Below are 13556 nucleotides of genomic sequence, written 5' to 3'. Positions count from 1 at the left end.
CTCCCCAGGTCCACATGTTGGAGGTTGGTGCCCAAAGCAGCCTTATGGAAGGTGAGGGATCTTTTAAGAGGTGGGGCCTAACAAAATGTAACTAGACCTGCTTTTAGACATGATTGATGTAATTACCAATTTCTTGGGGGTTCTATGCAGTAGTTCCTGTGAGAGAGGTTGTTATAAAGAGCAGGACTAGTCTGACCTAGTGCTGTAGCTTCCTGTTTTGCCACATGATCTCATCTCCCCATCTCTCATGTGCTCCCTGGATTGTGCCATCTTCCATGTTCCCCCAAAGCCCTCTTTAGAGGTTAAATAGAGAGGGCTGGCCTTGAGCCTCCAAAACTGATCTAAATAAACCTCCCTTCTTTTTAAAGCCTTGAGTATTCTGTGAAAAGAATGCAAAGGTTCAGTATATGAATTGGGAGGAGTGGACACAAAATGAAATGGGACTTCTGTCCCACCCATGCCCTGTCTTGACCATCTTCTGCCTCAAAGCAGGAGGCGAATAGAAAGCAGGAATTGGAGACCAGAGAGAAGACTGATTTGTAAGCATGCAGTGTTTCTGTCCGGGGCACAGTGGACTGGCAAACAGTTATGGGTGAAGGAGCTGGAAGGGGAGGGTCTGTGATGAGGCCCGGGACACAGGGAAGGTGGGGCCTGTGCACACAGCAGGACTGCTCATGTTGTCAAGAGATGGTTGTGCCCAAGTGTTCACCAACAGATGACCAGATAAACACCAGGTGGCTGGTCCAGCCAGTGCAGAATTATTCAGCCACAAAAATGAATGCAGTTCTCGTCCATGCTACAGCATGGGTGAACCTGGAGAGCATTGTTTATTGTGAGTAAAAAAGCCAGAGACAGAGAAGAAACGTTGATTCATTGACAGGAAATGTCCACAATAGGCTAATCCAAAGAGAAAGCAGATGAGTGGTTGCCAGGAGCTGAGGTTGGGGGAAAGACATGGGAAATGATCGCTCATGGGAATAGATTCCTTTTTGAGGTGATGGGAATGTTTGGGAACTACATAGAGGTGGTGGTGGTTGCAAGAACTACTGAGATTTGTGTGTGTGTGTGTGCATGCGCACTGGTCCTATCACCTGAACTCAGGGCCTGGGCACTGTCCCTGGACTTTTTTTGCTCTAGGCTAGTACTCCTCCCAGAAGCCAGCTTCTGCTTCCTGTAGCACTGTAGTTGGCGAAGGGCCAACACTAGGATGATGGTGACCGGCCCTCCTAACAGCCATTCTGTGGCTTTGGTGCCCACCATTCTCTTCTTTCTGGCTTTGAATGGGGAATGCTAGGGATAGAACTCAGGGCCTTAGGCAAGTGCTCTACCACTGACTTACACCCAGTCTCATTATTCAAATCAATGGATTGGCAGTAGGCCATATGCCATACGCCTAGCAGGCAAGGATGTTCCTGCTTGTCCTGATTACTGGTCTGTGGGCTACCAGATCCCTTCCCTTCCTCAGTGTCACAGGATTGTAGCCTGCATACTACATCTGCCCAAGCCTCGGCCAGTGGGCTTCTGATTGGGGATTGGACAGCAAGGTTTCTAGGCTTGGCAGTGTTTTTAGTAGTGGCCACAGCAGGGAGCAACAGACACAACTAGCTGTGCCTCAGGCAGTGAGCTTCTCTACTGGGTACCCTCAGCCCTGCTGTGGTCACACTTCCTGTCCCTTCAGTCTCTGTTGTAAAGACAGCTTCCTGTGTTACCAATTAAAGGATAATCTCACCTTTTCACTTCTATTTTGCTTCCAAGTTTCCACAGCCAATCCCTTACACCAAAATTCTCTCTGTTTGAAGCACCTGGGAAGTCTCCACTTCTGCTTCTGTAATTAGCTGATATTGTTCCTGGCAGCAGGAGCGACTTCCTAGCAAACAGTCCCTCAAAGCTGGGAACCTGAGTATCTGGCTGGCACTCATGAATTACTTCATTATTAGGAGGGATAATGGGTACCTTAAAGCTTGGAGTATTCAGTGCTGCTATGGTTCAAATGTGTCTCTCAAAGGTTAGGTGCTAGCCAGGCATGGGTGGCTCACACCTATAATCCTAGCTACTCAGGAGGCTACCATCTGAGGACTGCAGTTTGAAGTCAGCCTGGGTAGGAAAGACCATGAGATTCTCCAACTCAACAGCAGAAAATTGGAAGCGGTGCTATGGCTCCAAGTGATAGAGTGCTAGCCTTGAGCAAAAGAGCTAAGGGACAGTGCCTGGGCCCTGAGTTCAATCACACAATGGAAAAAAAAAAGTTATGTTATGGACACTTAGTTTCCAATAGACATTTAGTTTCAGCACTGATAAATGTTGAGAGACCTTTAAGGTAGGACTCTCTTTAAGGTAGGGCTCTGCCTTCAGGGATGGGTTAATGTCATTATTGCAGGAATGGCCCACTTGTGAAGATGAGTTTGTCTCCCTCTCTCTTGCATGCACATGCCTTCTTGCTTTTCTGCCATTCCTCATGGGATGATGCAGCAAGAGCCATGTTGGCTCATTGGCCTTTCCAGCCTCTACAACTGCAAGATCTCTATCTCTGTTCTTTGTAAATCAGTCAATCTCAAGGATTCTGCTGTGACAGCATAAAATGGACCAAGTGGCAAACCCAGTACTAATAAGTGAACTCTGTGTGTGTGTATGTGTGTGCTGGTTCTGGAGCTTGACCTCAAGGGCCTGGCTGCTGTCCCTTAGCTCAAGGCTGGCATTCTGGCACTCTACCATTAAGCTACAGCTCCACTTACAGCTTTTTGATGATTAATTGAAGATACAAGTCTCATGGAGTTTCCTATCTAGGCTGGCTTTGAACTGCATTTCTCAGATCTCAACCTCCCGAGTAATTAGGATTACAGGGATGAGCCACCAGCTCCTGACAGTGAAATGTCCTTTGAAAGCAAAGCCCAAGAGCCTGCATGGTGACTGACTACAATTGTAGTCCTGGGGCCAACACCTAGTGTGATCCTGGAGTGGCTGATGGTTGCCAACCACCATAGACATTCAGCAGGAAGAATATGATCACTCATTTTGCCCGAGGCACCAACAGAAAGCCAGAGAGCATCTTTGACAACCAGAAAAGCATCTTTAATATCTTGTAGCCCTAGGATGGATACAACTGAAAACACAATACTAAATTCAATCCTGCAGGCCGTGGGTTACAGTACAAGTTGAATCCACAACCTTACTGGATCTTTTATGTGAATGTTAGGCATTGATCTGGAAGGAGTGGGACCCTGAGAATATTAAAGGGATATATGGGTGGACTTGAACCAACTCAAGTCCTGAGCTGAGGACAGTGTATGTGGCCAGGTGGTCCACAAATCTCCATGTATGGCCTCAGTTTTAGAGTGTCACCCAGCCTCCTCCATGATGGAAAGGTATTCCAGATAAGCCATACACTTAGCTCAAGACAGAGCCCCCACCCTAATCTTCTAAATGAGCAAGGAAGTTGTAAGTCTGATCTATTTATTGCTTTCTGAGACCATGTCACCACAAGCCAGCCCAGCACTAGAAAGGACAGGAACTGGTTTTGGATCCTGGTCCCTCAGGCTGTGTGGGCCATAGGCTAATGACTCCTGTTACTCTGACCCTCATCTATCAAAGAGGCCTAATAACTGCTCTGTCCTGGGACTGCGGGGAAAATTGAAAGGAGTAAGGAAGACCAGCTCACTGCTGTGTCTCTTCCTATTTTGGTAGGTGGAAAGTGTTGTGGCCCTCAGCCTGTGCCAGATTCCTGCCTGCTTTTCCAGGTGTTTGCCAAGGTCAGGCCCCAATCTCCTAGCTCTGGGCCAGAAATCCCAGAAGGACTAACTCACTCACTAACTCGGACTTTTGCGTCTGTGTGATATCTGGCCTCTTCCTAAGAATCTCTATAAAGCTGTCATTCAGGGGCTGTAGTGTGGCCTGGAAGGTGGGGAGGTGTAGGTGGGCCATGGTAGGGAATCCAGGATGGCTCAAATGGGCTACAGATGACAAAGTCACGGGAGATCAGTGTTGGAATCCTGACACCAGCAGCAGCAGCACTGTGCTGGGAGACCTGAGCTGGGCCCTAGTCAATGCCTCAGAGGCTCATCTTCTCTGGAGTGTGGCTGTCCCCAGCAATGCAGGCGGCATGACAATGAGAAAAGGGCTGACACCCAAAGGGCACAATGAGGGACCCCTCCAGGTGGCTGGTCTGCCCTTCCTTCCTTCCCCTGGGGCTCTATGTCTGTCCTTATACCTCAGCCTCTCACCAGCTAAAACAGGATAAGGGACATGTATGTCATGCGATGTTTGTCTGAGAAATGACCAGGGAGCCCAGACACCAGTGGGGGTGGGTCCTGAGTAGGAAAGGCACGTGAGTTATCACCTAAGAAGACTAGGGAGAGAATAGAACACCTCATCTGCTTGGGGGGGGGGATCGTGTCCCTCTGCCCTGCATTTACCAGGACCCCGAGTGACCAGCACCTGACCACGGACTCCTGGAGTGTTTCAGGATAGAGAGGGGCTAAGACAGGAGGCCAGGCAGATTGCGGGGGGGTGGGGTGGGGGGGGCGGGTAGCACCAGAGGGACCAGGTTGGGCAGTGTGGGCTGAGATGGGGCTGGGCTCCAGGGTGACCAGGACTTGTGGTTACTGCCACTTCAATAACCAGATCAGGCCAGCACAGCCCTGTGGAGCCCCCAGAATGGTATCAGTGGGACTTTAAGGCAGCCGAGGCGGTGAGGATGTCTAGGTCACCCCCGCAGGAACTTGGGACAAACCCACTGAGGAAGCCCCTGCTGCTTTTCCCAGGCCCAAGGTCCCTTCTTCAAGTACTGTGTTATGGACGCAGGCCCACCACAGGAGTCACCTGTGGTCAGAACCCAGCATGCAATCTCAGGTTTGGGGGGACAGTCGGGCTAGGCTAGGATGCAGTGGGGTGCTTGGGAAGGCAACCATGCTGGCCCAAGCCAGTGACTCACAGTGGTGGGGCTCAGGGACCCACAGGCCTCTTGGTGCAGATCTGGGTGTGGGAGGGTATCTGTGCAGGTGTATGGGCCCCTGAGTGGCTATAGCTGGGGAGAGAGTGGGGGTCTTGAAGCTGAGATTGGAGAGTGAGGAGGTGAGTGGAAACGTCACTTCCAGGCTAACCCAACACCAAAGAGAGGGGTTACCATGGAGGTTTGGATGACAATGGACCTCCCTCCTACCCCTAGTCCCAAGGTGACCCGAGAAAGCCCAGATAGGCAACAGCAAAAAGGCCAGAGGTCCTGGGGTATGCCACTCCCCAGGTGACCAGTATCCCAGCATCTACTTCCCTGAGCCCCTGTACTGGGAGAGGGAGACATAGGATGTCCCAGCAGCCTCTGGGAACAAGAGCCCAGCCTCGGGTGCCCTCAATCTTGGAAGGTGTAATTCACCCCCAGGGATTGACTACTGGTACTGCAACCTGTAAGGGACCTTAGCTCCTGGGGTCCTCTGCCAGCCCTTGAGAGCAGGATCAGATTTGACCTCTATAGGGGGCAGGGCACGAGGTCAGACCTCAGAGACCTGAGCAGCCTCTACAGAGACACCACTAGGCCCCGCTGGGCAGGTCCCATAGCACCAAGGTGAGTTTGGTGCATTGCCCAGGTTGTCACCAAGGGCAGTGGGTAGGAGAAGGGTCTGAAGTCAAGTCAGGGAACAGAATGTGCTCGCCACAGGTGCTCTAACATCTGATGGTAGCAAAGAGATCCCTTGGGCTGACATGCTTCTTCCTTTTGGGTGATGCAAGATGGTGCGTCTCCCTCCCTCTCCCAGTTCCAAGGCAATCCCGCTGAGAAAACCCAGGTAGGGATGGCCAAAAGAAAAAAAAAAAAAAACAGCCAGAGAATGCAGGGATGCTGCAATGCCTGTCAGGCCCAGAGGGAGCTGGGACAGGGACCAAGGTTTCCTACAGAGCTGATACAGAAGATGGTAATAGATGACGGTACCAAGGAAAGGAAGACATTCACTGCCCCCTAGTCTGTCTCCACCTCCTGCACATGTGTTCACGTATGTTCATGTGTATGTTGAGCCAGAGCTCCGTCCACTACTTTATCTCCCATGTGAGGGAGTGTCACCCTCCGCCATGTCTACACTGCTGGGCCAGGGCACTGAGGTCTGAGAAGAAGAGGCAGCGCTGGCGCAGGTGAAGCTCGGCGCTACCACCCTTGGAGTTGGCACACGAGGTTTTCTTGTTGCTCCTCTTGGCTCCAGTGAGAGCATCCTCCTCACTTGTAGGAAAGACACAGCCCAGGAAGTGGTGCCCGGGCCCCACCCTGGCCTCTGCTGATCAAGGAGCAGGGATCCTGCTTGGCCAGGGCAGAAGGCCTCTGAGAAGCTCTGTAGGGACCACAGCTGCTGGCCTGCAATTTGCCTGGGTCCCTGGATCGCTCTGAATCCTTTGCCAGCAGCCCCAGGAACCCAGATATAGGTCTGCAGCTGACCGTCCTTACAAAAATAACTCTGAGCCTGGTCCCAGGGGGAGCAGGGTCCTGAGAGCACACAGCTGGGTGGGGTCCGTGTGGAAGGCCAGCAGGGGGCGCTCCCGCCTGCCAGGGTCATGGCTGCAGGCGTTCCAAGTACTGCGGCAGTGGGTTCTCCTTGACGTACTTCTGGATGTACCAGCAGGTGAGGTGGGCCTTCAGGTCCTCCTCCACCACAAAGTCCAGGGCAGCCTGGGACCAGGCAGAAGGAGAGCAACCATCAGAATCTAAAGCCTGCACCCAGGGGCTACACTGCCCAGCTTGAGCTGGGGGCCGCGGTTGGACCCCTCTGCAGCCTCCAGGCTCCATGGCTGACCACTCTCCCACTTTGTCTGGGCCAGTGCCTGAGGTTCACCCCCTGGGAATTCAGGATGACTCCACAGATATGGGGCTTTGCAGATATCAGCTTTGCAGCGAGGCTCAGAAAGTATTACAGAAGGATAAAGGAGCAGGGGCTGTGGTGGGGATACAGTCAGTGGAGGCTGCTGACCAGCCATGGGGACACTGAAGGTCTTATCTGCTGCAGGTATAATCATCATGACACCCCAACCTGCTAACCAGGCAACTAAAGGTTTGATAGGCTTCAGAGAAGAAAAGGGGTTGGGACAGGAATGGAGCACATACCCACTGACCAGAACATTCATCTGTCTGGAGCCCCAGGGCAGTCAGGCTGTGGTGGACCTACAGGTCTGGCTGTACCAGACTGTATCAATCAGGGGCCAGTAGCTAGAAACTAGGGAAAGCAAGGAGGCTGTTCAGTGCCCACCTACTGCTTGCTACAACCGATTGACTAGCCAGGTTTGAGGGGCTGAGCTCTGGCCAAGAAGCAAGCTGGAATCAACTCTGGAACTCTTGTCTTAAGAAGGAGTGTGGGGGCTAGGCAGGTGACTCAGTGGTACAGTGAGGGAAGAAGAGCTGAGGGACAGTGCTCAGAAAAGGCCAGAAATGGCGCTGTGGCTCAAGTGGTAGAGCGCTAGCCTTGAGCTGAAGAGCTGAGGGACAGTGCCCAGGCCCAGAGTTCAGGCCCTGCGACTGGCAAAAAAATGAAAAATAAAAAGGAGTGTGGCAGCCCTTGACCATGTCTGCTGCTCACCTACCTTGGCCAGGTGCTTGGCGATGCCACGCCCGCGGTAGGCATCAGGGACCTCCGTGTGCTGCAGGTCTACGATCCGCTTGCCTACATACTCGTACAGAAGGACGGCCCGGTCATGGCATCCTGAAGGATCAACGACAGAGACCACTGAGGTGTAGACTCCAGGGGCAAAGACTCTGTGGGTCCCAGAGAAGCCAGATGTAGAGGCCTGGGTGGAGGGACAGGCATCTAGAGCCAGACTACTGGAGCAGTACTGTAGCTGAATGCTGAATAACCTCTCTGTGCCTCAATTTGCTCATCCATAAAAGTGAGGATATGAGCAAATATCCCGCAGAGGGCTGTGACATGCTCAGCACACAAGCCCTCTCTATCCCATGGAGGACATCCACCTCCTCCCAAGACTGGAGTGTTGTGAAGTCCATCTGGGGACACAGAGCAGGGCATAGCAAATCTATAAGAACAGAGAAGGATGAGACCATCACCAGATGCAGCTAGACCCCTGCTGGATCCTGTCTGAGATGAGCTTCCTCCCAGACCTGAAGGAAGCTCACTAGTCCACCCTAAATCCTGCTGGGATTTAACTGAAGTTGCTCAATCACAATTTTGATTCTCCACTTCTCTGTACGCCTAACCACCCACCTATCCATCTACCTACTCACCTACCCCTCCACCCATTCAACTATCCATCCTTCTATTCACATACCTACCCACTCACTAGTTTTATCTAATCATCCATTCAACTATCCATCTAGCTGCTCATCCACCCATTGATCCATTCAATGATCCATCCATCCATCCATCTATCCATTCATCCATCCATCCAATGTTTACTAAGCCCAGGCAGTGTTCAAGTGCTAGGCATGGAGTCAGGAGGAAAATGAACAGGAGATATGCCATAACTGACTAAGAGTGATAAACAAGAGCACTTAATATGTCAGGGGACAGTGGAGGCTTGTGGGCAATGCTGGGTCGGGGGAGATGTCCAGGAGCAAGAACAACCATGCAGGGGCTGGGAAGGTGGCTCAGTGGTGGAGTGCTTGCCCTGCATGCATGAGGCCCTGGGTTCGATTCCTCAGCACCACATAAGCAGAAAAAGCCCGAAGTGGCGCTGTGGCTCAAGTGGTAGAGTACTAGCCTTGAGCTGAAGAGCTCAGGGGTGGTACCCAGGCCTAGTTCAGGTCCCAGGACCACCACCACCAACAACAAAACAACAACTACGCAAAGGCTCTGGGCCAGGGTGGCTGTAGTGGAGCAGGGTAGAAGATGGGAAGGGACTGCCATTGTAAGTGGTGTGTGTGGGTTCTACAGGAGGGTCCTCAGCAGAAGAGAGGCAGGAGAGTGGCTCTATGGGGGAGACAGCCTGGAGAGAGGCAGGGAGCCCAGTGGGTGGTGTGAGGGGGTGGGGTGGGGACAATCAGTTGTTCTGATGAGTGATGGAAAGAGCAGAGGACAGTTCCAAAAATGTTCCAGGCAGGACCTGCTGGTGGTTTAGATGTGCACAGAAAGAAGTCAAGGCAAACCTGAGGGTTCTCCAAATGGAGGGAGCTGTGTGTGTACGAAGGAAATAAGCTGGGGGGCCCAGGGCCATGTGGCCAGGGCAGCAGGGGGGCCTCCCAGGACAGATTCTCTAAGCTGAGAGGTGAAGGATACACAGGAAGCAGCCAAGGGAAGAACAGAGGCGGGACAGGCAAAAGGCTCTGCCTAAGCAAAGGCCCTGAGGTTAGAAGACATGATTCCCTGTCCCTAACAGAAAACACAGCAATGCTGAGTCTTTTTCTTTTCTTTCTTTTTTTTTTTTGCCAGTCCTGGGGCTTGAATTCAGGGCCTGGGCACTGACCCTGAGCTTTTTTGCTCAAGGCTAGCACTCTACCACTTTAGCCATAGCATCACTTCTGGCTTTTTTTTTTTTTTTCTTGTACCAAGGAATCAAACCCAGGGCTTCATGCATGCTAGGCAAGCGCTCTACCACTAAGCCACATTCCTAGCCCCCTTTTTTCTACTTTCTAAAATCAAATTCTATTTAATGTATTTTAATTGTAAAGCAAATTGCATTTCAAGAATTTTAACTTTATTTATTTCCAGTCATAGGGCTTGAACTCTGGGCCTGGGCACTGTCCCTGAGCTTCTTTTGCTCAAGGCTAGCACTCCACCACTTGAGCCACAACACCACTTCTAGCTTTTTGTGTTTATGTGGTACTGAGGAATCAAACCCAGGGCTCCAAACATGCTAGGCAAACGCTCTACCACTAAGCCACATTCCCAGCCCAAGAAATTTAAAGCACCAGAGAATTAGCTCCTACATGTTGCCTGTACTTACAGCCCCTTAGGTCTTGCAAAGGGAAGATTGACAGGCAGAGTCCAACAGCAAATTGGACACCAGAATGGGATCCACCTGGTTAGGAGGCTTTCTGGGTCTTTGGTATCCTTGAGTCTCCTCCAGGCTTCAAGAGGGGAGTCTATGATTCAGCTCCCAAGTTCCAGATGGGCAAACTGAGGCCTGTACAGGGGTGGGGGGTGGTGCTATCTCTACAGGAAGCCCAGCCCAGAGCAGTAGGAGGAATTCAAGGGCAGCTCCAGCTAGTCATGATGCCTGGCCTGTCAGGCTGCCTGCTCTAGGCAGGCATCACAGGATGCTGCAGAGCACTACGGATATTGAGGGCTCCTGTGGGGGCCACTGTGGGTCACGTAGGACCTCACACAGGGACTGAGTGCAGCACTCTGTCTTGCAATTTCTAGAGTGCCAGGGGAGGGCAAAGGCAGCTGCTTACTCTTTGGGCCCCAGCCCTCCTGTCTTCAAAGTGGGAGGATGTAGAAAACCCCAGGTTGTGGAACCTGAGTGACACTTCCTCTTGTAGTAAACGGGACACTTCGCTCTGGCTGAGGTGGGAGAGAACAGGACTGGGACTTTTCCCAGCTTCTTCCAACCTTTAGATGATAACCCTCACAGGGAGGCTGGTGGCTCCATCCTAGCTTAGTTGTGCCGTGGTCTTCCAACCTATAAAATGGTCACAGCACAGCTCGCACTTTAGAATTGGCATGTGGGCTCAGATGAGCCCGAGCTGGAGCCTCCTCTCACACACTGTGTCACCAAGTCCTAGCCATGCTTCCTGCCATGTCTGTCCAGAACCTGGACCTTTCCCCCCAACTCTACTCACATTACTTGGATTCCTGCAGTGACCACTCTCTGCCCTATCCTGCCAGACCCCCCCTCAGCACAGCCAGAAGGAGCTGGGGCTACGCCTCTGTTCTCTGCTTGGGACCCTTGAGGGAACCTAGCTTGCAAAGAGGTTAAAGCCAGATTCACACAAGTTCACACTAACTTCACCTCCTAGCTTCATCTCTCTATCTGGAAAGGATCCTTGCTGGTCTGAGTGCTCACTAGTTACCCCAGGGCCTTTGCTCTTTCAATTCTCTACTTGGAACATTCATTGCTTAGCTGTTTCTTGCCTCCTCTGGGTCTATACTCACATGCCTCCCCCTTGGGAAGGGGTTTTCTTAGACACCTAAATTCAAACAGCAGCCTGGTCCTAACCCTCTCCCTGCATTACCTCTCACCTGAGTATTTCTGTGACAGTACTGGGGCTCACATTCTTGCTTGGCTTTTCTTGCTCAAGGCTGGCACTCTACCACTTGAACCACATCTCTACTGGCTTTTTTTGGGGGGAGGGCTCTGGTAGTGGGGCCTGAACTCTGGGCCTGGGTGCTGTCCCTCAGCTCTTCAGCTCAAGGCTAGCACTTTACCACTTGAGCCACAGCGCCACTTCCGGCTTTTTTTCTTTTTTGCTTATGTGGTGCTGGGGAACCGAACCCAGGGCCTCATGCATGCAAGGCAAGGGCTCTACCACTGAGCCACCTTCTGGCTTTTTTTTTGTCCCATACTTCTGGCTTTTTTTTTTTTTTTTGTCAGTTGTGGACCTTGAACTCAGAACCTGGGCGCTGTCCCTCAGCTCTTCAGCTCAAGGCTAGTGTTCTACCACTTAAGCCACAGCACCGCTTTCGGTTTTCTGAGTGGTTTATTGGAGATAAGAGTCTCACACTTTCCTGTCTGGGCTGGCTTTGAACCGTGAGCTTCAGATCTCAGCTTCCTGAGTAGCTAGGATTACAGGTATGAGCCACTGGAACCTGGCTCACTTTTGGGTTCTTCATGGTTAATTAAAAATAAAAGTTTTATGGACGTTTCTGTCCAAGCTGGCTTTGAACAGCAATCCTCAGATCCCAGCCTCCTAAGTAGCTAGGATTGCAGATGTGAGCCACCAGCACCTGGTCCTGAGTCTTTATCACTTATTTGTTGACCATCAGCCCTGCAAGTCCCCAGTACCTGGAAGAGTTCAGGCACACGGTGCTCAATAAACACTGTGGACTGAATCCCAGCTCCTCCACCTTGAGATGCAAGGCCTTAGGTGAATCACTCATTTCCTTGTGCCTCAATGTCAACAGGAACTGAAGGGATTGGGTTTCCAGCTTCCACTCCACTCCTTGTGGCAGAGCACAGGGCCTTCTCCAAGTCAAGGGCTTAACCAGTGAAGCAGCTCAAATGTCTCCCCCTACCTCTCCACTCCCCCCCCCTGCTCAGAACCATCAACAGCCTAGCACTGCCTCAGGGACAGCTGGGGGCACATGACTGATTGAAGGCAAAGAATGACAGCCTAAATGTGCTCCTGATTGCTCAAGTTCCTCGGAGCAGTAGAGGTAGCTGCTGCCCTGGAGGTAGGAGCCCCTATCCACACCTGTTCCCTATCTTAGCTCAGCTGGCCAGGCAGAACAGACCACCTGCCTGAGCCCTCAGATACACATCTGCCTGGGTAGCATGGCCTGGAAACTTGGAGGAGGACCTGCCCCGGAGACCAGGGAAGAGCTGCCTGGAGGCTGGGAGGATCCAGGCCACTTTTCTAGTTGGCCACAAGGCAGTGGCTTCCAGAGGGGCAAATGTATAACTATGGTGAGGTTGGAGGGCTGTCCTTTGGCTGCTATCCCTCTCTCCCTCTCTGAGTCCCTCCCTCTCCCCTACTGAGACTAATGGCCTCCAGAGCCACCCAGAATCTCACAATACCTCAGAAGAGGATCTGAAAAGCCACAAGGCCTCCCTCTCTCCACAACAGTGGACAGGGCCCCCAGTATCATTGGTGGTCCGGCTATTACAGCAGGTCTTACTTCTATGAGGGAAGAATAGGTTGGAGTTGTCACACTTGTCACAGGCATGTCAGTTATATCCTGGAGGCCATGCAAACAGTGGGGCCTGGCTCCACACCCAGGCCACCCAAAGAGAATCCCAGGCTCCTTCTGACTTTGTGCCTGTTGGAAGCCACATTTGGGAAGCCACACCAAGGGAGATGCAATCCCAGCAGACATTAGACAAACCTCTTCCCTACTGGGCCTCCACCTTTCCTTCTCAGAGATGGGTACAGCAGCAATCTCTAAGGGGCTTGGCCATTTCCCCAGAGAGACCTAGTGGGAGATTCAGAGAGTTCCGGGTCCTTGATCTCAGAGTTCTATTTTCAACCCCTCAGACAACCTAGGGGAAGGGGGTGTGGGCTGGCACAAACTACAGGAAGCTAAGACTTGACTTGACTTTGTGGTTTAAAAAATAAGGATCAGTCTATGTTTATCAGCACTTGTTCTGTTCTGCAGCCCCGAGCCCCGAGTCTTTCACCCCGCCAGCCAAAGAGAAAGCTACCTGGCGCTATTCCCACCACGGAGATGGAGAAACCGAAGCAAACTGGCCAAACTCTCCGAGACACCTACCTGTCTCCCTCCCCCACGGGACGGAAACCCCTTTTCTCCAGCAGCCCCAGGTTCCCCCACCCGCACCGCACACCCCCCGCCTTGGAGATCCTCCCCCCTCCCGCCCCTCCACGTCTCTTGAGCAGTAAAGCCAAGGCTTCTATGGAGGGGGAGCAAGATGCCCCAGGACCCTCGGACCAGAAAAGGGGCACGGATGAGTGCTCAGCGGGGCGGCCGGCCGACACCGGAAGCCAGCGGGCCGAAGCAGGTGCCAGTGGCCTGTGGCCCCGG

General features: G+C 52.3%; 1 protein-coding gene across 1 annotated transcript in view; it reads right to left on the bottom strand.

Moving 5' to 3' along the window:
- Positions 1-4511: 4511 nt before the first annotated feature.
- Natd1 (N-acetyltransferase domain containing 1) overlaps positions 4512-13556 on the bottom strand; it is a 29990-nt gene continuing 20945 nt past the window's right edge. The window contains exons 3-4 of the mRNA XM_013016335.1: positions 7549-7667; positions 4512-6643 (exon numbers count right to left, since the gene is read on the bottom strand). Coding sequence (XP_012871789.1) covers positions 6527-6643; positions 7549-7667 — 236 coding nt within the window. The 3' untranslated portion in view covers positions 4512-6526. The remainder of the gene's footprint in view (positions 6644-7548; positions 7668-13556) is intronic.

The sequence above is a fragment of the Dipodomys ordii genome, unplaced genomic scaffold (assembly GCF_000151885.1).
Source record: "Dipodomys ordii isolate 6190 unplaced genomic scaffold, Dord_2.0 Scaffold31, whole genome shotgun sequence".
Lineage (NCBI taxonomy): Eukaryota > Metazoa > Chordata > Mammalia > Rodentia > Heteromyidae > Dipodomys > Dipodomys ordii.
The sequence above is the reverse complement of the archived record's forward strand: the minus strand, read 5'-3'. Positions and strand labels throughout refer to the sequence as shown.